Genomic DNA, 22409 nt, shown 5'->3' on the forward strand with positions numbered 1-22409 from the left:
GCCTGAACCGACTGTGCAACTTCCGTTCAGTATCCCTGCTCCCCCTTACCCAGCCAAAGTGAAGGAAAAGGCCATCAACGAGCAACTGTCAACCCACCTCAAACTGCACCACCTACTGGGCAACACTCAATCCGGTTTCAGAAAGAACCACAGCACTCATTGCAGCCACCGACAACATCAGGGCCATCCTGGACTTTGTAGAAACAGCAGCCCTCATCCTACTTGACCTGTCCATGGCCTTCAACATCATCTCCCCCAACACTCTGATCGGAAGTTATCCTCATAGTTATCCAAACACCCACACTCCACTTGATCTGTTCCTTCCTCACCGTAAGAACCCTAAGAGTTAGAATGCCACCTTTAATATCAGAGACAAAGAGACTGATCTGCCAAATCCCTCAGGGATCGTCTCACGGCCACACCCTATTCAACAATGAAGGTATCTCCATTATCTCATATATAACGACGACACCTAACTCATATATTTACTGTTTTCCTCTCTCTTAATAGAGGCAGGCACTTTGTGTTCAATTTCCAAACCTCATGGTGTACAGTGGTAATTCTATTGAAGGGGGAATGCCACTTATTTATCGACTCTCAAAGGGGAGCTTGTTGTCTATTAACCGGTCTTCACTGGTTAGGGGATACTGCTGTGCATGTGGTTCAATGGGAACAGCCCAGGTCCTTACCTTGATTTCCCTGTGGATGCTAGTGTTAGTTGCTTGCTTTGGGGATGCAGCCTCAATTTGTCTTACTATATCCCCCCCCCCTTTCATCTCCAAGGAAGAAATGTAGACAGTTTCACCTTGGAGTCTTTGCAGCCTGGGTTAAGTGATATCTGTAGCAGAAGTGGTATCTTTGCAAAGTCTTCTTTGGGAGAAGATTCTTTGTGATACAAAACCTCTGCTGAACGTTCAGAGCATTAATCATAACTTGGGTAACCCTGTGTTCCTCAGAACCTGGGCATCATATAGTGCATAAGCACAAGTGGTTGTGTCATATACAATTTTTGTTGCATATATACTTTATTCATACAAGAGAATGAATCTAAGGAACACCATGAATAACTCAGCGAATCACATGTATTTTATGAAAGTACAATAAAAATAATTAATTTGAGCCAACATATGTAATGCTCTATCCTCGTTGTGTGGTTCTACAGAGTTTGGAACGACTTGTACAATGGTGATAAATGTTAGGTTTTAGTTCTTTGGCAGCTGCGCCTGTGCTTTGGTGGCTGTAAAATGTCGGTGTAATGCTACCTAAAGTGCTGAGCCTCCAAGAATGGAAGTCAAGCAAGCTGTTCACAGACATTAGTGGCTAAAGCTGCAGTGGTCTACTGCATGGCTTTGAGGGAGTGAGAGGAACACAAGTATGGACTAGTTAGCTTTTACCTTAGTCTAAGAATGCACTGTTTGGTTTGCTGATTGCTGTATGGTGTTATCCATTAGTGGAGAAGAGTCAGTGATGATGGGTCGGCCCAATAATTAGGCAGTTGAGAGATCGCATTTGTCTTAGTGGGGGAAGATGCTACCTTTGATTCTCTGTAGGTGGGCACAGATATGGGTATACTTATTTTAAGGGTCACAGGAGGTAAAGTTCTGATTCAACCCTGCCCCCAACTCTGTATCACCCACACCCCGAACCTCCAGTTGTTTCTGGTCAGCCTGTGGTAGCTGTATTTACATTCCTCACAATACTTACGCTATACTTGACTGGGCAACTTTGGACCTTCTCATGATGGGCTTTTCTGGTGCAACTCCTGTAGGGCGTAAAGCTAATTGATTTAACCTGTTTTACTTTGAATTAAAGCTTTATTGCTAGATAGTGCTGCTTGAAAACCGTGGGCAAATTTAGCTCTTTCTGAGTCAACTATCTAAAAATAAAGCTCTAACTCTGAGAAATACTAAGTGAAATGAATTTACTTTATGCCCTGCATGCACATAAAACAGACGCTCAGCTCTTCAATGCTTCAGAGAAGTCTATAATGATATGGCCCTTGATGGTTTTGCCCTTGTCTACCCAAATAACCATATTTGCACGCTGTCCATGAAAGTTGGCGGAGAGGGAAAGACGGAGGATTACTACTGCACAGTTTTAAAACTACAACTTTAATTTCTTAAATGTGTAGAACGATCAAATTGTCCAGGTTTTATCATTTTAGTATACCTATTGTTTGTGCATTCATGGACACATCTCTGGATTTCTGGACTTCTTACTGGAATGGACGTTTTTTCTCTGGCATACTTAAGCATTGCTTTTCTGATTTCTCTTTGATTTTTTTTATTATTGGTACCTTCGCCCACCCATGCAAGTCTTGTGCTGTTTTGATCATGAGAAATGTGGGAACGCTGAGTGGTAGAACATTTGTCAATCCTTGCAAATTTCTCAACGTTTCTTCACAGAAATGTAAAGAAGTTCTGTGATTTTCATCCAAACATTGACATTTGTAGGGCGTTCCCGGTAAGAAAAAGTAGTGGGGTCCAAGCTTGCCTCACCACTCTGCATTCCATGTAACGTCTAGCTTTTGAAAATTCCTGGGGTTGGCATGAGACCTTGGGTACCAGCCAATTATCAGCCCAAATTTTGTAGGTATTCCCATTCCAAAAAGCTATGACAATCAAATAGAAATCATGGTGTTGTTATGGTATGTTTTTGGGCATTTAATATCTATTACGATGGGCCCACTCGGGTACCACTTTTATAGAGACAAGTGTGAGACCATGGAATAGAATATTTGTTATTATCTACTGAATTCTTTTTTTTTTTTTTTGTACTTGCAAATGTAGGTTATTGTGCACAAGTGCAAAAAGGTACAGATTCTCATCTATTTTTGTTTTTCCAGCCTTACTTTAACTGTTCCTTGATTTCAACAATTAGTTTCTTTGGGAAAGCTATCAGTGAACTACATAAATTAACATTGGTTACATTCAAAATGCTGTCCCTTTTTCAAAAATTATATTTGAGTTCACCCACAGATTTCAAGCCAGTACAGCATTCCCAAAGTCCAATCATCAGATGACAGGTCATGTCAGATGAGGTGGCATGCTTTCTTTAGATTTTGTAGATGGAAGCTTGTTGCTTTGGACTTTTTGTTTATGTGTGTGATAACAGAGAGTGAGTCGTGTCCAGTGCGAATACTAAGGATTTAGGAGTTTTAGAGGTGAATTTGGTCTTCAAAGGGTTGAGAAGAAAAACATTTTCTTTTACCCAAGTTTTTAGGAGTGGAAGTGTATGACAGTTTCCTATACTGGCTAAGTCATCAGTAGGGAATGTTTCCAGAAAAAGCTGGTTGTCATCAGCATATTGATGCATGGTGATATCTTGAGTCTTCGAATTTGACTGAGGGGCTTCATGTAGTGGCTGATTGAAGATGGCATGAGGATGGAGCCCTTTGGATTGCCACATTCATATCCGTAGAGGTCCGGAGGTTCTCTCACATCTTTGCCAAAAGATGTCTGTTAGTTAAGACAGATGTCAATCAGTTTTAAACATTGGTAAAATCCCATTGTTCTAAAGAGAGTTACCAGTTCAGTAAGAAAGGGCGTATTCTGTTCACAAGGCATATTGAATCGAGCCCCTGACAGAGTTTGGTTCCATCCCAGGAGTCAACAAAATGCCTTACTATGTCTCTTCATCATGGAGAATACTTTTCTACATCGCAGGATGTTCATTGATGGCCATAAATGCTTGAATGATCTCCTGCCGTCTGCATGGATCCAGAGCACTTTACCACAGATATTTTGTTCAGGTAATATAACACAGGGTGTGAAGAAACCATTTGTCCGTTGGATGAAAGCAGAACCCTAAATGAGTGACACAGCAGGTTCATCCTGACAACATCCCAAAACTACATTTCAACAGCTTAAGTGCGGTTAGAATTTGCAAGGGTTTAGAAAAAAAAGTAACTTGTTAGACTTCTAATGTAACACAGAGTGAAGAGTTCTGTCCGTTTAAGAACATGAGTTAGCATCTCTACCCATGATGTTTTAGACTGGCCTCACCCTCTCAGTTATTTATTTTGGCTCCTGCAAGAAGGATCTTCTGCAAAACTATGTCCTTGAGACAAAATTCAATTTTCATTTAACGGCTTTAACAACTGACTGGCAATTGAGATAATATTTTTCCACCTTTAGAGAGTTTTCCTCAAAATGCTGTGTCTGTTTGAGAAGTGTCCCTCCTATGGCAGAAAAAAGGCAGTGTCCGACGATAACAAGATCTTTGTGTAGTGTGTGTTTCTCTAGTGCCCTCCCCCCAGCGCCTTGAGACCCTTGCAGGTGAGTAGCTGCTCTTCACCAGGCCTGTATTGATTGATTGATCTCATAGTGAAAGACTGCAATATCTACCAAAAGATGTCTAAAACATTTCTTAGGTACAGGGATGACTCAGGATTTTGTGGAATGCTTGAAAACCTGAAGCAAGCATCACTTCATTGAAATTTTTTTGTGATTCAGAACTAGGACTGTGAGTAAGTAACCATTTCTTTTGAAGGATTTAGCTTCCAGCAGATTCCTCATCTTACAAATTGGCATTGCAGACTTCAGTCTGGTCCTCAAAAGCTTTTTTCCAACAGTGCCTCACCACTGCTGCTAAGTAACCCCAGCTGTTGCTCTGCATTGACATGAGTACAGGAGATGCCAAATGGTACCCTGATGCCAGTTCCTGTTTTTCTGAGCCTCATTGATCTGGGTCCTGGCCTCTTTCTGTGATTCACCAATAAATTCATCAACATTTTAACAGTGACTAGATCAGAACTATCCCCCTAAGATTTCAAGTTTTAACGCTTGTCGCAGTGTAGTGAAGGCAGGGCCCTTCTTGCACACATTGCTATGTTAGCATAAGCTTATTAGAAGTTTAAACGCCATTTTGCCTTTTTGCGGCTTTTGCACACAACACTACATGTAACAGTTGTTATAAATTAGACTGCGTGAATTTCTTCATATGAGAACGGCTTGTTTTCAACATCCCTAGACTTACATCGCAACCTTAGTCTGCACAGTGAGTGCAGAAGCCTCCAAGGTTACCATAACAATGTTAGCTGTTATTCGAGGTGATCGGCCCACGCTCTAGACACAACATGCACACAGCTGCAGCTAACTGAAATTCTAGCACCTTTAATATTTCACTGTGTGCATGATTTCGGCACTTGGAGAAAATCCTTTTTCAGAGAGAGAGAGGGCTTTGCTGATCCTGATGTGATTCACTTCTTCTGATCTTGTATGGGGTTCCCCATTCAAGCCGAAGAGACATTCTATTATTATTATAAAGCCTAGTTCTTAGCAAGGGAGGGTGGTACACAAGGCGCTTTAGGACCTGTTTCCACTATCGTTATAATATGATTTCTCCCTTTGTGTTTTATGGAATTGTAACAATGCTGATCCTGTTATTCTTAATCATATGCCTGCTTATGTTAGAAAACATTTTGCAACTTGGAGCGCGTCGTTAAAATAAACATTTTAAACTTTTCCGTGTCTCTAATTACTCACGTGGTGGGCTGGTATGAGAATAAAAACGAAAGAGTGTTCTTGATTCCCACCATTCCTGAGAGAATCCTAAGTCTCTTGTTCTTGGTTGTCTAATTATTGGTAACTTTGCTATAGGACGAGGAGCTAATGAGACACTGATGCTTGTCGGTTAGGGGTTCTAGGTACTGAGGTGAGTTTTTTTGGTACACCAAAATTCACTGAGGTCCTGGGTCTCTGGGCACAGTTCTGCGTATGAGCAGAATCCCCGTAACAGCAGATGCCCCAAGAAAATGTCTTTTGGATCAACGTAACCTCTTAATGTGGTGCATAACTTGTTGCTTGTGACTCTTGTTCCTCCATGTAACCAAAGTCCATCAGAGAGCAGGAGGCCAACTTTTATTTAGCTAAAACCCACAAGGAAACACTGAGCACTTTGCTTTAATCAGAGGTAGGTCACCCATAGGGAACGTTCTCCTAAGGGTTTTTTTCCACCAAAATCACCATAGGAAGGAGAAGTCCTCTTTTTTTTCTGGACAAAACAGTCGAGCTCTTGAGACCCTCCGGAGTCTTGACTCCTTTTGCCCCAATACCAAACTTTTCCTCATCGTCAGACAAAATTGCAGCTGAATAGAATTGAGACTGGTGTTTCAGGGTTCATTGGTTGGCCCTGCACAGGACAGGCCAAGTTGTTTTGCCTAGCTGTGCTGCCTATTTTCAAGATGGCTTGAACACCCTCTGGGGGAGCTTTACCCTTTGGGCTTGGCAGTACCGACTCAGGCAACTGTGATTGTTACTTCAACCTCGGCTTCTACAGCGATATCCAAGCCAGTTAAGGCTCAGTCTCCCATTTGCACCAGGGCCTATTCCGGCATCGCTATTGATGCTGCCCAAAGATGCAACCAAGATGCTTCTCACAAAGCTATTTAAGTTGGAGGAAGTTATCTGGGCGGCAATAGAGAAGGTTGAGGCAAAGTATGATTATGTTCCCTTGGCCTAGCTCTTCCCCAGCGTTCAGAGATTTGCCCTAGTGGAGGAGATTTCCGACTCTGATCCAGATACTTTGGAAACAACAGACTAAAACTATTGCTATTTAAAAGGTGCCCAAGCAGAGATGGACAACCTACCGCAACACCATAATATTGATGATAGACTTACTTGAACTTAGCAAATTCAAGTGGCCTAAGCCAGTGGTGGCATTCCCTACCCTTCTGACTCTGCGTCATAGGCGGTTTAATCCATTAAGACTGTACTTTCAAAGGCACATGATGCCGTAGAGTTGACATTATATTTGCGTAAATATTAATGCGACTGAGATATTGCTGTTCTTCTCCTCAGTGTCACATCTCTTGCTGACATGTAATGAGGACCTTTTGGACCCAACCTTGGCTGCATGGAGAAACCTTTTTCTATAGGCCTGCTCTGGGCGATTCCTATTTATTTTTGTCTTCTCACCCTTTGCTAGAATGTCTGGTTGTCCACACATCGCCCTCCAAACAGATTACAATAACTTTTCTGTGGCGCCTCCTGATAGAGTTGTAGAAACATGTCCATTTAGATCACAAGGGTTTTTATTTAGAATGCTTGTGTCTCTGAACTGCTAATGCCACCTCGCCTCTGAGCCAGAATATGCATCCCTTGTGAGAATTGGAAAAACTTAAGGTAGTAAGCTTGCTAGACTGCACGAAAACACTATTTAGAGACCTAGTGAATGGGTGAGATCCATACAAACGTTTCTTGAGGTGCACCTTGACTCTGCCTTAACCTTTGCTTAGTCCATGGGCATGCCTTTCATTCTGTTCCAACACTTTTAAATGCTTTTCACAAATTCTTTTGGTGATGCCCAATCCACAGTCATGGGCATGGCCTTTGGTGGCTAGTGGCTGTTAGTATGCAAAGCCGAATCCGCACTGGACTGTTTCAGATACAACTTAAGCGCCAAGATTCACCTCCCAGATCGTAATTTTCACCTATAGTACAGAAGGTTTTGTGGCTATTCCAGTGCAGTACAGTTACGGCAGAGATTACTTCCTCAACCTGTCTAGACACCCATCCATGTTTGGCTTTTGGGCCAAACATTCATGTAGGGGACACCAGGTACAGCAACAGATGCAATCTCTGCCTTCCTCTGACAGCTATGTTACCTCAGAGACTCTCTGATTTCCCTCTCCTTAAAGCCACGATTGGATAGAAGTGTCCCATTTTGTCCCCAAATGGAAGACTATCCCAGAGATTTACGGCCCACTCTGAATCTTCAACTTCTGAACTTGTTTATTTGGTGAAAGTGGAGTCCCCAGAACTGGTCCAGGGATAACCTCCAGTAAATGATGTCTCTCCTCCATAACTTGGTCTTCACGGTTAACAACCAAAGGTCTCAACTGTTCTCTTTGTAGAGGTTAACCTTTATAGGGGCAGAAATGGACATGATCAGCATGAAAGCATTTCCTTCTTCGCAGAGAATCACAGATATTGCGGAGATGATTTTGACACTAGCTCATTTCCCTGTTAAGCAGGATGGGGAGGGGTGATGGATCTTATGTTGGGAGGTGATTCACTTGTGGAAATGGACAAGGCGATGAGGAATCATAATAGTAGTGACCTGTTTTGCAGACTGCTTCGGTGGCGAGGCTGTGCTGTCAGGATTACAAGTGGAAGCTGCACCCCTGAAGTGGCAGAGGTGATCTTATACAAATTGGAGTTTCCGTTCATGGATCTCTTTGTCAAGACCTAACACAGTGTCTTTGGTTTTGAGCCATATGCTTCCCTCTGAATGTTTCCTTAGGTGATTCCTTCATGTTTACTGTTCTTGCCCTGCTCTATGCATTACCACCAATTTCTCTACTGTTGAAAGTACAACTGAAAGTGCAGGATTATCAAGCTCTGCTAAGCCTGATTGCTTCTGGTTGGTTTCGGACATTGCACTTTTCTTTTGACTCTCCATGTTTGGCTGCTACTTATTCTCACAGTGGAATGGTCAGGTCCTTGACTCCAATTCCCCAAAGCCGAAGCTGCATGCCTAGGGATTGAGCAGTACTAGCTATAATTATTTTGCCTACCTGAAGAAGTCGCAGACATCATCTTTGGTGGCAGTAAACCTGCTACCAAATCTGTATGTGGAGTCCAATGGAATAAATTTGGTCAGTGAGGCAAGTTGGAAGGCCACAATCCTTTTAAAAATCTTGACTGTCTGATGTCTTGTGACTTTTGTTGTCCCTTGAAGGGCAGGGTCTGGTGGTGGCCGAAGTTTAGGGCTATTTGGTTGCCATGTTTGTCTTCATGCTTCTTCCTGATCTTCCGTCCCTGTTGAGATTTCCACTAGTGGTGCATTTCCTCAAAGGTTTGGTTTACCTGTTTCATCCATTCCATTTATTGTTCCTCAGTAAGATTTGAATCTTGAATACTGGCTTTCTTAGTAGAATTCCTGTTTAACAGCAAAACACACAAGATAATGGACTGAATGTTGCACAATGGCAAAACATTCACCCCCAGTCACAGATCTGGGTTTAATCCATCTGTATTTTGCTCACCAAGCCACCTCAGTTCAGACATGGCCATATGCAAATCAGTCTTGACCCTGTGCCTCATGGGAACAGTCCAGCCCGAACTACCAAGACATGTCTTTCCTGGACCAGAATCAAGCATCCTAGGACCGGTGTCTGGCTATCAGCCGTCTTCAGCCAGTATAGCGTGACTCCAGTGGCTTAGTGAGCAAGGGACCCACGTCTGGGCATACCCTTCCCACATAGGGTGAACAGCAAAACACACAAGATGATGGACGGAATGTTGCCCAACTGCAAAACATTCACCCCAGTCACAGATCTGGGTTTAATCCATCGTTCTTTTGCTCACCAAGCCACCCCAGTTCAGTATGCTGGCTGATAACGGCTGATAGCCAGAAACCGGTCTTAGGATGCTTGATTCCGGTCCAGGAAAGACATGGCTTAGTAGTTCGGGCTGGTCTGTTCACATGAGGCACAGGGTCAAGGCTGATTTGCATATGGCCATGCCTGAACTGGGGTGGTGTGGAGTGCAAAAAACGATGGATTTAGGCCCAGATCTCTGTACTGGGGTGAATGTATGACATGGTTCTGCATTCTGTCCATCAACTGTTGTTTTTGCATTTGTCACCCGAGTGGGATGGGTATGCTCCGACATGAGTCCCATGCTCCCCACACCCTGGAGTCAAGCTATCCTGGCTGATGACGGTTGATAGCCAGAAACCGGTCTTAGGATGCTTGATTCCGGTCCAGGAAAGACATGGCTTAGTAGTTCGGGCTGGACTGTTCACATGAGGCACAGGGTCAAGGCTGATTTGCATATGGCCATGTCTGAACTGGGGTGGTGTGGAGTGCAAAAAAAACGATGGATTTAGGCCCAGATCTCTGTACTGGGGTGAATGTATGACATTGTTCTGCATTCTGTCCATCAACTGTTGTTTTTGCATTTGTCACCCGAGTGGGATGGGTATGCTCAGACATGAGTCTCATGCTCTCCACACCCTGGAGTCAAGCTATCCTGGCTGATTACGGCTGATAGCCAGAAACCGGTCCTAGGATGATTGATTCCGGTCGAGAAAAGACATGGCTTGGCAGTTCGGGCTGGTCTGTTCCCATGAGGCACAGGGTTAAGGCTGATTTGCATATGCCCATGTCTGAAATGGGGTGGTGTGGAGTTCAAAAAACCGATGGATTTAGGCCCAGATATCTGTACTGGGGTGAATGTATGACATTGTTCTGCATTCTGTCCATCAACTGTTGTTTTAGAATTCCTGTTTAAGCCAATGTAAAGTAAAACTTTTGTTAGTGAAAATTGTTTCCGCTTGTATGGTCGGCCACTTTTAAGTTCTTCTACCTTACCCTAAGTTGTGGTACCCTGCACTTGCTCGCCCTTCTTACCCAAGGTGGTGTCGACATATTTATATGGACCAGCTTATTACTCTTCCATATTTCTTCCTTCATCCACAAAGATCCAGGGAGGGATATTCTAGCAGCATTACTGAGGAAAAGCTTTTCCTAACCGGTCTGAAGCCTGGAAGGCTAATTCATCAGGTGAAGAATCTGTCTGAAGAATTTGTGTACCAGAAAATCTTTGAAGATTTTTTCTTTAGTGGACTTAGCACTCTTTTCATAATTCTGTTTTGGGCTTTATAATGGAACGTTTGGTGTGCAGCTGCATCTTGCTGTATTTGACAGAATAGATAAATGAAGCACGTTGGGAAACTGATTTGCCACAAATCATACAATTTGATTAAGTGGGGAAACCAGTATTAGAACTCTTTTTTACTAGTTCCATACCTGTCAATTTAGGCTCTAAAAGGTATCTCACCTGGTGGATGGTTTTTATGTTACCATGTGATTTTGGAGCTCATTTTTAGGGATTCAGCTGAGTAGCTATATTAGAAGAATGGTGGAGCATGAGTGTTCTATGCAGCACAAAGGGCCTAAAGAGCTCTCTGGACACAAACATTCCATCTCCCAAGAGACTAAACCTATGTATATAGAAACGCTTGCTTGAAAAAAATGTATTTTATACAAGTCCCCTAATTGTTCTTTTTGTACGCACCTTCACCTTGTCTTCAGAGCTAGATACTGTTTCCATTAATGGAGTGTTCTGTATCCTTCCCAGGCTTTGATCTGTCCGATCCTGAGAAAGAGAAGGCTGCTATTTTTGCCCTCCAGCTGAAAGAGCGATCTGTGCTCCACACGGTAAGCAATTAATTGAAAATGATTCTGAAAACTTTCATATTGTGGATAATGCTACATCATCGGTCTGGGCTTTCTTCTAGGAGCTGATAATAACCACACTCTTGAGCAATGCTGTGGCACAGTTTAAGAAGTATAAGTGTCCCAGGATGAAGAGCCATCTGAGTAAGTTTATGGTTACATTATCATTGTCTTCTATTAAATACCTGCCATTTGTTGCTTGCTTTGATTTTTAGAGTGTTTCTCCCTATGTGCATTAATGTGACTGCTTTGTTTACAGTGGTTCAAATGGGAGAGGAGTATTACCATGCTAATGATTACACAAAAGCTTTGAAGTAAGTGTTTTTCACTAACATCTACTTAGTACTGACCTGATGCAGTTTCGTTTGATTTTTTGTGTGTGATCTTTGCTCCTTCTGTTGGTACAACAAAGGCTACAGGGACCATAATAGTCCTAGTCACCAAATTATAATAATAATAATAATAATAATCCACATTTGTAAAGTGCGAACAATCGCCCGTAAGGGTCTCCAGGCGCTGTGGGCCATCAGGAAGATTCAGCAAGCTATTGCCCAGAGTCGCATGGTGCTGGGCTAATCTGCCTCAGGTGCCTGGAATCGAACCATGATCCCCAGATTCCAGCGTCACTCGCCCTGGCCGCAGCGCCACACCTCTCCCACTATCATGCCATTGTTTTAGATTGAGCCCTGTGTTTGTTTTATTCTGGTCACTCCATGAAATCTGTGTGGAATGTGGGTTTCTTGGGACATTGAATGAAACTTAATGTAAGTAGCTTCTGCTCAGGAACAGTCAAATTACTATTAAAACCTTAAATAGTACCATAGGGTCAATCGATACAGGGCCTTAAGAAAATAGTGTATACTGTGCCAGACAAAGTTTTGATCACATATTAGACCCTGCTTTGGTATTTACATCATCCCGCGCATGCCAAGCCTGCGATTTTAAATTTTTTTTTTTTTAAATACTGAAGCGTGATGTGAATCAGACAATAGACCAAATTTCTTTATCTGAGAAATGGCTGACTAGAGGAGCCATAGAAAAAGGAAAATGCACAGGAGTCTAAGCTTTGTCTGTCTTGTTTCTTCATTTTAGGCTGCTGGATTATGTGATGTGTGATTACCGGAGTGAACGGTGGTGGACCCTACTCACTTCCATATTATCAACAGCCCTTAAATGTTCTTACCTGATGGCCCAACTGAAAGAATACATTACTTACTCACTAGAACTTCTGGGTAGGGGTATCCTTCTGAGAAGCGTTTACTTTGTGTGTCCTTCGCTACAAATAGAAATATCCTAATCTTAAACATGCTTTAAAGAGTTTTTACTTTCTCCAGTTGCAACCCTGTAACAAAATAGGCATGTATCTAATCAATACTTCTGTTTTGCTTTCTTCTCCAACTGGTTTTCCTGGTAGTTGCAGAAATTATTAACAGTCAGGGGTCCTGAATAGATAAAAAGTCTATCATTGGGAGGAAGAAATAGCACGTCCAAAGCCTTATCTATACACCCAGATGTCTCAGACTTGGGCTATAGTTGGATTTTCATAAATTTCATAAAAAACGAATTAACTCAAATTCCTCACCTCTTGAATCCAATCTAGGTGCCAGATTGGATCAAAAAGTTGAAGTAGCTCTCATGTATTGATAGGTGTGCCTCAGCTCCGACTCCACTTCAAGATCTACCTTGGATATTACATTAAAGAGCAGTATAAGGTGCCATCCCAGAGCTACTGTGATCTGAACATTTCCTCACAAATTCTCTTTTTTTGCAGTTTTTGACAGAATGCCTCCCTTGAAAATTAGTGTTTAAACCATGTTGCTCTTGTCGCAAGCAGATGTACCTCTCGGAACTACGCAGTGTCGGTCTCTGGTGCCCAGGCCATGTGAGAAAGTGTGGGCTCATGCTTGTCAAAGCCATCAAGTAACGGAAATCTAAGCTCTTCATGGAACAGGCTTGCGACAAATGCTGAGTCTGTTATTGCTCTAGATACAGGTCTTACATCAGGTTCTTCTTCAGCTCATCCTTGACTAGTAGATATTTGAAACCAGTTCCTGACAGGTCCTCCAGGTAGAAAAACAAGAAACGGCATCAGAGAAATTGTTCAGCTTCTCACCACTGCTCCCGCTCAAAGGGTAAGTCTTCCACCCAGTAGCTTCATTCCACAACTTCAGCCTTCATTCTTGTCTTCGAAGCCGGTCTTGGTAGAGATTTAGCAAATGCTGAATTTAGCGCCAGTTCCTGGCCCAAATCCCATGCTCAGATCCCTTGCTCTTTCTGGAGTTTCCAGCCCCTGGCACTAACCACCCAAAGATTGTGGCTTCTCGGTTAGTTAGAAAAGTGGCGATTTTTCCAACGACCATTTTGATAAGATTCCAACACAAAAATCAACAGTTCATGATGGAAGAATCCCAATACAGACCTTTAGGAGTACTTTGGCAGGCTTGAGGGACTTTCAGACCCCATTCACATACCCACTATTTTTATGATGAGATTGATGGACTGCAGTGAAATGGTAAATCTTCTCTCCTCTACTGGAACAGATAGTGGTGACCTTTTTGTGTGTTCTTCAGGGCCTCCCGCTAAGGAAGTTGTTGCACTGCTTTTCTTTACAAAGCTGCAGTGTTCCTTGAATTGCCATTTCCTGTGGAACCGAACAAGAGTAACCCCCTCACACAAATGCTGCTGGTGCATTGCTCCCCTTTATGTAGGTAGTGACTTTTGCTGTAAGCTGCCAGTGTCTGCTGCCATCAGTCAACACCTGGGGGGCCCTAAATTTGACTGCTCTGATCTCCCCGCAGAGTTGTTCAGTTGATTTGGTGATGCGATCTATGGGCTCCTCTATTACCATCTGCTACCATCCCTGGATGAGTTCCCCCAGTTTATCTGGTGATTTCCAGGCCAATCTTACAGATTTGCCTATTGGCAGTCTCACCACTGCAACGCTTCATACAAGATCTGGCTAGATCTCGGATCTTTGGTTCTGCCTTTCCCCGCTGTCCAGTTTCACAGGCATTACACAAATTTCAGAGGTATACCTGGAAAGTGTCCTTTCAACATCCGAATCAATTTTAATTCAGCAGTACAAAGGCATGCCAACATCAAGTTGCCAAAGACAGTAGCAATAGCCCCCTCTGCCTCTTCTCTGACCCCCTTCCCCGGCAAAACCACTTTAACTTGCCTTTGAGGTAGCATGTGCAATCGTACGCGGGAGTGTGTCTTTGGACTTGTAACATTTCCATTCTTCCTTTGTGCACCATTGTGTCCTCCAGATTCTTGAACAAGACTACATCTTTCCTTTCCAGGATGCGTCTCCTACCACCTCCTCTATTCTCTCTGTCAACTCAAACAACTATGTTCGCATTCGGCATTAGGAGTTTGCTTGCTCAAGGGGGTTGTGTAATTGGTTCCAGCAATGAGATAGGGCAGGGATGTTACTCCTGTTATTTTCTAGTACCCAGGAACGATGGTGGTCTCCATCCCATTCTTGATCTTCAGTTTTTAAAAGCCATTCTCCGCAACAAGCAGTTCAAGATGCTTTCCCATGCATAGTCTCTTATGGCTGTTGAGCTGGAAGTCTAGATGGTTTCCCTTTATTTGCGAGATGTGTATTTTCATACAATGATCCTGCAGTTGCACTTGCCGGCTTTTTTAGAGCGCTCCTCCGCTATCAATTGGGGATCCTTTGGTTGTGCTAACACTGGCTGCTCAAGTCTTTTTAAAAGTGATGTAATTCGTTGCAGCGCATCTTTGCAGGTCGCGTACCATATTCCCATACCTCGATGATTCCCATACCTCGATGATTCCCATACCTCGATGATTCCCATACCTCGATGATTCCTATACCTCAATGATTGAAGGGCAATTTGAAGGGCAATGTTGAAGGGCAATTTGCTGTATCTGGTGTTGGAACCACTTGCATACCACGATCTCCCTGCTCTTTCACTTAGGTTTTTTAATCAACCTCCCCAAGTTGCCCCTCTGACCCAGTGCTTCTATTAGAAATAGTAGTGAGTGCAAAAACAACAGTCTTTGCTATTTTTTCAATTTGACCAGGGCATAACTTTTCAAGGTTAACCATCCAAAACCTCTGCCTCGGCTACCACAAATATTCTGCATTTTTGCATGCACTCAAACATTGTTAGCTTGCACAAAATGAACCATAGAAACAGTCCCATCCAGTGTACACAGCTGGGCTGTGATGACAAGCATTAAGGTCTACAATCTATGCTAATAATATTAAATACCTAGAAAGTGTGTACACACAAAGCAGTGGCAAGGAATTCCAGTACCAGTGTCATTAAGTGAGTAACACGTACCGGTAAGACTTGTGCCTCTATATTGGGATGTGAGAGAGGGCTTGTATGAGCAGCCAATAGTGAGTAGAATGTGCTGTGTCCTCCTAGTGGTTCACTGTTGACAGTCTTCACAAAATCGTGATGATGAGTTGGTTTTAATTTTTACTGCTGGCTAATCTAGAAAAGTTGTAACATGTTCTAGTACATATCCTTAAAATGTTAGAATATTGAGAGTCAAGAAGCACTCTTGCCAACACTTGGGACCCTATCAATGTGTAATGTGACTAATCTCCATAGGCATACACTTCACACCTGGTATTAGTTAAGTAAATTGTGCTCCAAAAGTGAGTGTATTAGATTAAAGTGTATCTGATGGACCTTACTGGGACAGCAGGAGGTCCCGGATGATATTCTTCTTGACCACATTCAGGGGAGTCTGAATACGGTTCAATCCTTCCACTCCCCATAAAGGAGCTAAGTCTGTGATTCGTCCAGTAGTTTCATTTTTCAATATTGAAGCAAGGTCTGATAGATTGCTCCCACCTCTTATGCGATTTCTCATGTAGTGGGTCACTCGGTCCATTTACCCATTTTTATGTCAAACTGACCACACAGTAGTCTAGAAATTTCTGCAATACATGCTAACTGCCTGTCTGTCCACTAATGTACTTGAAGTTCTTACTATTACTGCCCACCTTGTAAATGTGCTGCATTAACAACCAAGCAAGACAGATAATGTTTTATCTGTATTTTTAGTGGAGGTTCTTAGGGTAACTTTGTGTTGGAAATTTCACTTTGCAAGCGGAAACCTGTTCACGCCATAAAGTAATGCTGATGTAGTCCTGTGTTATTTTGAGCAGATATAATCAGTTTGTTTTCTAATTTATTTTTGATTTGGACAGTCTTTTGATATGTGGAGTGTCTAGTCTTGCTTTCCCATTCACCCTATAATTCCAGTAGCTTACCCTAGGCAGTTGCAGTGGGACTGACAAAGATGCTGTGAAGATCAGCTTTTGGTGAACATGATAATTATGGATGTTTTAAGGTATGTCATAAATCAGCACACATGTGATTCCTGGGCATCTGTGTAACATAGAAGACTGATTATGCTTTGGGTTTTCTCTTTTCTCAGCAAAAAATGTTTGAAGTCAGACAGTCAGAGGAAGGAAAATGAAATAGATCTTACAAAGGTTATTTCTCAGCCATATGCAACATATAGGAAACTGAGCATGTGTCATGTTTATCACTTTGTGCACCCCTCATTTGAGCTTAATTTCCTTAATTTTGCTACTAGCATCTACTCTAAAAGATGATCAGAAATCTAGAATAGAAAAGAACCTGATTAAAGTCCTAATGGTAAGTGAGAATCATTCAATGGTGTGATTGTTTTGGATCATGTTTTTTGTTTATGGTGCTATTGTTTTATTCTGCTTTGTTCTGATTAGAACGAGAGTCCTGACCCTGAACCTGAATGTGATGGCACCATGGTGAAGGCTGCACAGAAGCTGTGGACAGACCGAATTTCTCTAGCTATCAGCAATGTGTTTACAATAGTAGTGCAGGATTTTGTACCATTTGGTAGGTACTTAATGTGGTTTTCTGTTTAAATGTGAATGTTTGTGATTTAGGAGCATTATTCTACCTATTAAAATGTTAGGGTTTGATTCACAAAGCTACTAACACCCATACATCTGATTTAAAAGTAAAAATAGCTGGATTTATAACTACAAGGAATTTGTAAAATATGAGCTTACTGATGTACATCATGAACATCTTGTATAACATTACCCCACAATCATATAATACTACGCAGGAGTGAATCCCAATTAAGGGCTAGGGATTGGATGTTGTAAGCAGTTAGCCTTAAAGAGTATTTGAATGTTCAAAACACTTCATTTTGTGGCTATTTTTAAACTCCTCTCTGCTTACTCTAGTCAGGGGCCTGCATCCAGGTTCTGTGAATCTCTGTTAGAGGTGGTCAGTTCATTAGTGGTGAAGTCCGCCAATTTCTCCATCTTGGGAGATTTGAATCTCCACTTCGACCAGACTTTGGAGCCGGCTATCTGTAATCTGCTGGTGGACTTAGCAGCCTTTCAGCTTGATCTAGTAGTCCACGATGCTACCCACTCAGCAGGACATATATTAGATCCTATGTTTACTAATCTTCCTGCAATACATATAGCCCAGCCTGTGCCTATGGGATGGACAGATCACTACTTGATTAAAGCTAGCTTGAAAATCGCTGAACCTTTTAGGGCTGACGGAACTAGTTTGGTTCTTAAGAGGCCATGGCACAAACTTAAATTAAAGGACTTTCATGCCCTTCTGTTAACCTCTTCTTTGGGGGATTCAGTTGATCCTGAGGCGGAATATACCTCCTTCTGTGACTGGATTACGGGATGTCTTGATGCCCTTATTCCAGCTAAATGGGTTAAAGGGTGTGGGTCTGTTTCTAATCCATGCTACAGTGAGATTTTGAGAGCCCTGAGAAAGGATTGTAAAAGAGCGGAACGGGCATGGAGAAGAAATTATAATGATGGGGAAAACGCTACCTATCTGTTGAAACTAAAACACTATCATAGAATGATCTGTTCCACACACGCAAAGTTCTATGCCGAAGAAATCAAGGCTAGTTCCAACCCTACGAAATGCATCTTTAAAATTGTCCAGGAGCTGAAGAGTAATAAAGCCTATGGATCATGCATTAAATCAGCACAGCAATGCGAAGAGCTCGCATCTTTCTTTGAGAATAAAGTGCAAAAGATCTACGAAACCTTTTCGCAATACTCCCCAGCTCCGAGTCACATTAGTGTTAGAGAAAGGGTCTCTACCTTGACAGTCATCCCAGAGATCCCCTGTGAAGAACTTGTCAAACTTTGTAGAAAGGTTAAATCGGTATCTCCATCATACCCCATGAGACCGGCGCAATTTATGGAGTCACTGGTGCTTTTTCAGCAGCCATTGTGTCGTATACTTAATCTTTCCTATGCGACTGCCAGAGTTCCGATGGCCTGGAAACAGGCCTGGGTCTCCCCTATTATTAAGAAGCCCTCCCTGGACCCATCTTTACCGGATAGCTTTAGCCCGATCTCCTTGCTCCCTTGGGGAGCTAAGCTGGCTGAGGCACACGTGAACAAGGTACTCTCTCAGTACATGAGCCTTAACGATATCCTGGATCCATCACAGAATGGCTTTAGGCCGGGACATAGTACTGAGTCTGCCCTATTGGCCACTACCGAACATCTCCGAGCGATCCTTGGCGCCGGTCAGAGTGCAGTGCTTATTTTATTAGATCTTAGCGCTGCTGACAATAAGGTGTCTCATGACATCTTATTGTATCGCTTGGAAGCCATTGGGATTACAGGTCAGGCCTTTGAATGGTTTAGAGCATTCCTTACGGACACATCCTTCCGGGTATCGGCACCACCGTTCTTATCACAGGCCCATTCCATTGGCCAGGGGGTTCCGCAGGGCTCTGCGTTGAGCCCTTCCTTGTTCAATCTTTATGTGCAACCTCTTGCGATGCTGGCCAAGGAGTGGGGCCTAACGCTGGTATCGTACGCTGACGATACTCAGCTGGTTATCACTTTAGCGGAAGGACCGTCTATATCACCCATCAGATTCAGAGATGGGATGGCAGCAGTTGCTCAGTGTATGGCTGACAACTGTTTGCAGCTGAATGCTAGCAAAACGGAGGTGATGCTGGTAGGGAAGAACACCTCTCTCTGGAATGAGCACTGGTGGCCGGATTCGTTAGGTACCATGCCAACTCCAAAACCAGTGGTTCAGAACCTGGGAGTGTGGATGGAGACCCACACTAAGAAGGTGGCGGCGACTTGTGTGGGCCTGTTGAGAGGTCCCCATCCCATCCTGAAGTTCTTTAATGCGCCAGTTCGGCAGCTCATTGTCCAGTCTACGATATTATCGCGCCTGGACTATGCGAGTGTGCTGCTTCTGGGCGCTAATAAAGCCGAGGTCTTGCGACACCAACGAGTCTAAAAGTCGGCAGCCAGAGCACTGGTTGGACTTCCTCGTAGATGCTCTGCCAGAGCCACCATTAGAGGCCTACACTGGCTTCCGATTGGCGCACGGATCCAGTTTAAAGCACTTTTTGTGGCGTTTAAAATCTTGAAATGCAATAGCCCTGTGCTGCTGCGGCCTCTCCTAACCCCATACACTCCCCAACACAGTTTGCAGTCACTGGGACAACATCTGGCGATTGTACCCAGGACGAAACTCTGTGGTGCCGGAGGCCGCTCCTTTCGGCTCCTAGCAGCAAAATTGTGGAATTCCTTGCCACCCTCCATCCGCGGCATTGAGGACACACTTACTTTTCGCAAAGCTATCAAGACCTTTCTTTTTCCACTGTCCTAGGGTTTGTGATTTCTGTGGTCAGCTCTATGTGTAATCTGTATAACGAGCCCACCAGCGCTGGGACGCCTCTTTGCTGGGGCAGCTGTGCGCTTAACAAAATGTTAACATAACATAACATAGTAAAAACCTTTGCCTGTTTAGGAAAGGGACATGAACACTCCCAAACTTTTATAGCATCTTCCGGAAGGGGTTTCCCAAAGAAAACAATATTTTCCATGTGAAGAGAAAACACTGCGATTACTCAAATATGCTGGATTTTCATGCTACACTATTGCAATGTTTGTACAGTTCTGCACTGGGGAAATGCAGATGCAAATAAAAAAATGTACATAGGTTTTCTAAGATTATGTCTTGAAAACTGCAACTTGTTAAAGTGCGCAGGTGTACTACTGGAAAAAGTGAATTCCTCAAAGCCTCATATCTACACCTATACAAGGTTTTCCAAGTACGAGGTAGATTTAAAGCATCATTTATGTATCATTCCTTTATGTTTTGTGTTGATACAGTTGCCTTGGGAACTGCATGCTTCTCCTACCTAAATAATAATCCATTCATGTGCTCGTGCATTGGTGATGGAGTGCTTCAGAAATCCCATTTGCAGTTTTCTGTGTGTAGAAATGGAAATGGAGAGTGAGGTACCTTGACCAGTGGGGTTAAGGAATCAACTAATATTATTCTCACAAACCAGTCTGTAAGGAAAGGAAACTTTGTTCCCAAAAATTCAGTCCATTAGATACATATTTGCAGATGCTGTTGTGGCAAGTCAGTAGTGTTCAGGCACTCAACCCAGCCCCCGCGAATGGATTAGTAATCAATGTTTTGAACATATTCCAGATGTGTCTGAAAACTACTAAATGCCTTGACTGACATGGGGCACAGAAGAGGGGAAATGAGTTTACAGCCAGTAGCGTTCAAGCTCAATTGGTACATTATATCCACTCTCTGTTATCATATGGAGCTGACAGCTGAGAAATTTTAGGTCAAGCCTAGCAGAGCTCATGCACTGCTCAGCGAGGCATGTAGTGTCTATAATAGGGCTTGAAGCACCACCCATGTTTAGTTCTCGCCTAGAGAGTGCTTGCGCTGTCTCTTTGAGACATGCTGTATCATATGTGGACTTTAAGCTTTGCCCATTTCCCGCCCATCTTTTTAATTGTCTTGTGTTTCTGTCCTTTGTAAATAGTGACTTTTGATTCGTGAATAGGCTTAGTAGTCCCTCGTTAGTACCTCCTTTTCTCCTGTTGTCCCCTCCCATGAGGACTGCCTCTTGTTACATGTGTTTTTAATTTACAGTCTGTGAGCACTATTTTCTTAATTGTTGCCCTCACTTAATCTCGCCCAAGTGCCGTCCCCACATCACCACCACCTCCCATCCTACCTGCTTTGGCATTCCTCATTTTGTTTTGTGACATAGTCATTTATTTACACACGCCATGTTTTTGCTTTCGTTCCACTTGCGACCTTGCGCTCAGTGAGGGATTGTGGAGCATTCATAATTTTGTTTCTGACAATTGTCATGTATTTTCCCTTTATTTTTTTGAATGATGATTGCCATATATTTATATTATATGTATTTTTAAAAAGCATAGTTTTTAACCGATGCTGAGACTCGAACCCTATTCCCTTGGTCCGAAGTCAGCAGCTCTCGAGGTTACACCACAGCCTCTCCTATTGATTTTTTGGGGGTTGGCCAGCTCCTGGTTTCCTTTGTAAGCGCCGCCAGTCGGCCAATTATGAACCATTTACGATATGTGGTCACAAAACATTGCCTCTGTCGAGACCCTTGCAGACACCGGAAGCAATTAAAGTAAACTCAATGACTGTAAACCACCACAACCTGTGCTCCTACTGAACACCACTGAAGTTTCAAGGCTCTGCAGTCACTCTAATTAAGATAAGTGCATTATTTTCTGTGGTGTTGCTGTAGCGTTCTGTTTTGGAGCTTAAAGACCTTGATACGAGTTGCTTGTTATCCCGACAATACAGTCAATTGATCTGGTACCGAGAATTGCAGTATTTACCACATTCATTATTACCACGAGTCTGCATTACGGACCACCTAATGTGGGTTAACACACTTATTCGGACACATGTCAGGGTCCCCACCAACACCTAGACTACACACATGCATAGTCGTTATCCCATTTCACTGGTCGGGACATATCGAAACAGTATGTGAAAACTTGTTTTGCTATCTTATGTTATCTAATACCGAGAGTGTTTGTTTTATGCATTATAAAATCGAATAAACATATTTTTAAAAGGCATCCAGCAGGATGACTAGTAAATCTGAGTAACAATGCCAGGAGCTTCAAGGCCTGTGCCGCCTTTGATATGCAAGCCCGGCTTTCCCCTGACCTGGGAGAAACCAACCCCCACCTTTAGGCCCATTTTGCTATGCAAGAAGGCGCTTCGCACCTCCAGGCTATTCACACCCCTAAGGTGGGCTGCTTGAAAGGAACTCAAAAATGAGTTGCTACCCTTCAATCCCCTCCGCGCTCCTAAATTGAGTATTTAGGTGAGAGAATTCAGATTCATCTGACTGAAGAAAAAAG

General features: G+C 43.0%; 1 protein-coding gene across 2 annotated transcripts in view; it reads left to right on the forward strand.

The window, feature by feature from the left end:
* The window catches only part of TRAPPC11 (trafficking protein particle complex subunit 11), a 461933-nt gene that overhangs the window by 137188 nt on the left and 302336 nt on the right, over nucleotides 1-22409 (forward strand). For both annotated transcript variants that reach the window (XM_086962470.1, XM_086962471.1), the window contains exons 12-17: nucleotides 11088-11167; nucleotides 11248-11329; nucleotides 11445-11499; nucleotides 12278-12423; nucleotides 16775-16836; nucleotides 16926-17058. In XM_086962470.1, coding sequence (XP_086818596.1) covers nucleotides 11088-11167; nucleotides 11248-11329; nucleotides 11445-11499; nucleotides 12278-12423; nucleotides 16775-16836; nucleotides 16926-17058 — 558 coding nt within the window. The remainder of the gene's footprint in view (nucleotides 1-11087; nucleotides 11168-11247; nucleotides 11330-11444; nucleotides 11500-12277; nucleotides 12424-16774; nucleotides 16837-16925; nucleotides 17059-22409) is intronic.

The sequence above is a fragment of the Lissotriton vulgaris genome, chromosome 3_1, assembly GCF_964263255.1.
Source record: "Lissotriton vulgaris chromosome 3_1, aLisVul1.2, whole genome shotgun sequence".
NCBI lineage: Eukaryota > Metazoa > Chordata > Amphibia > Caudata > Salamandridae > Lissotriton > Lissotriton vulgaris.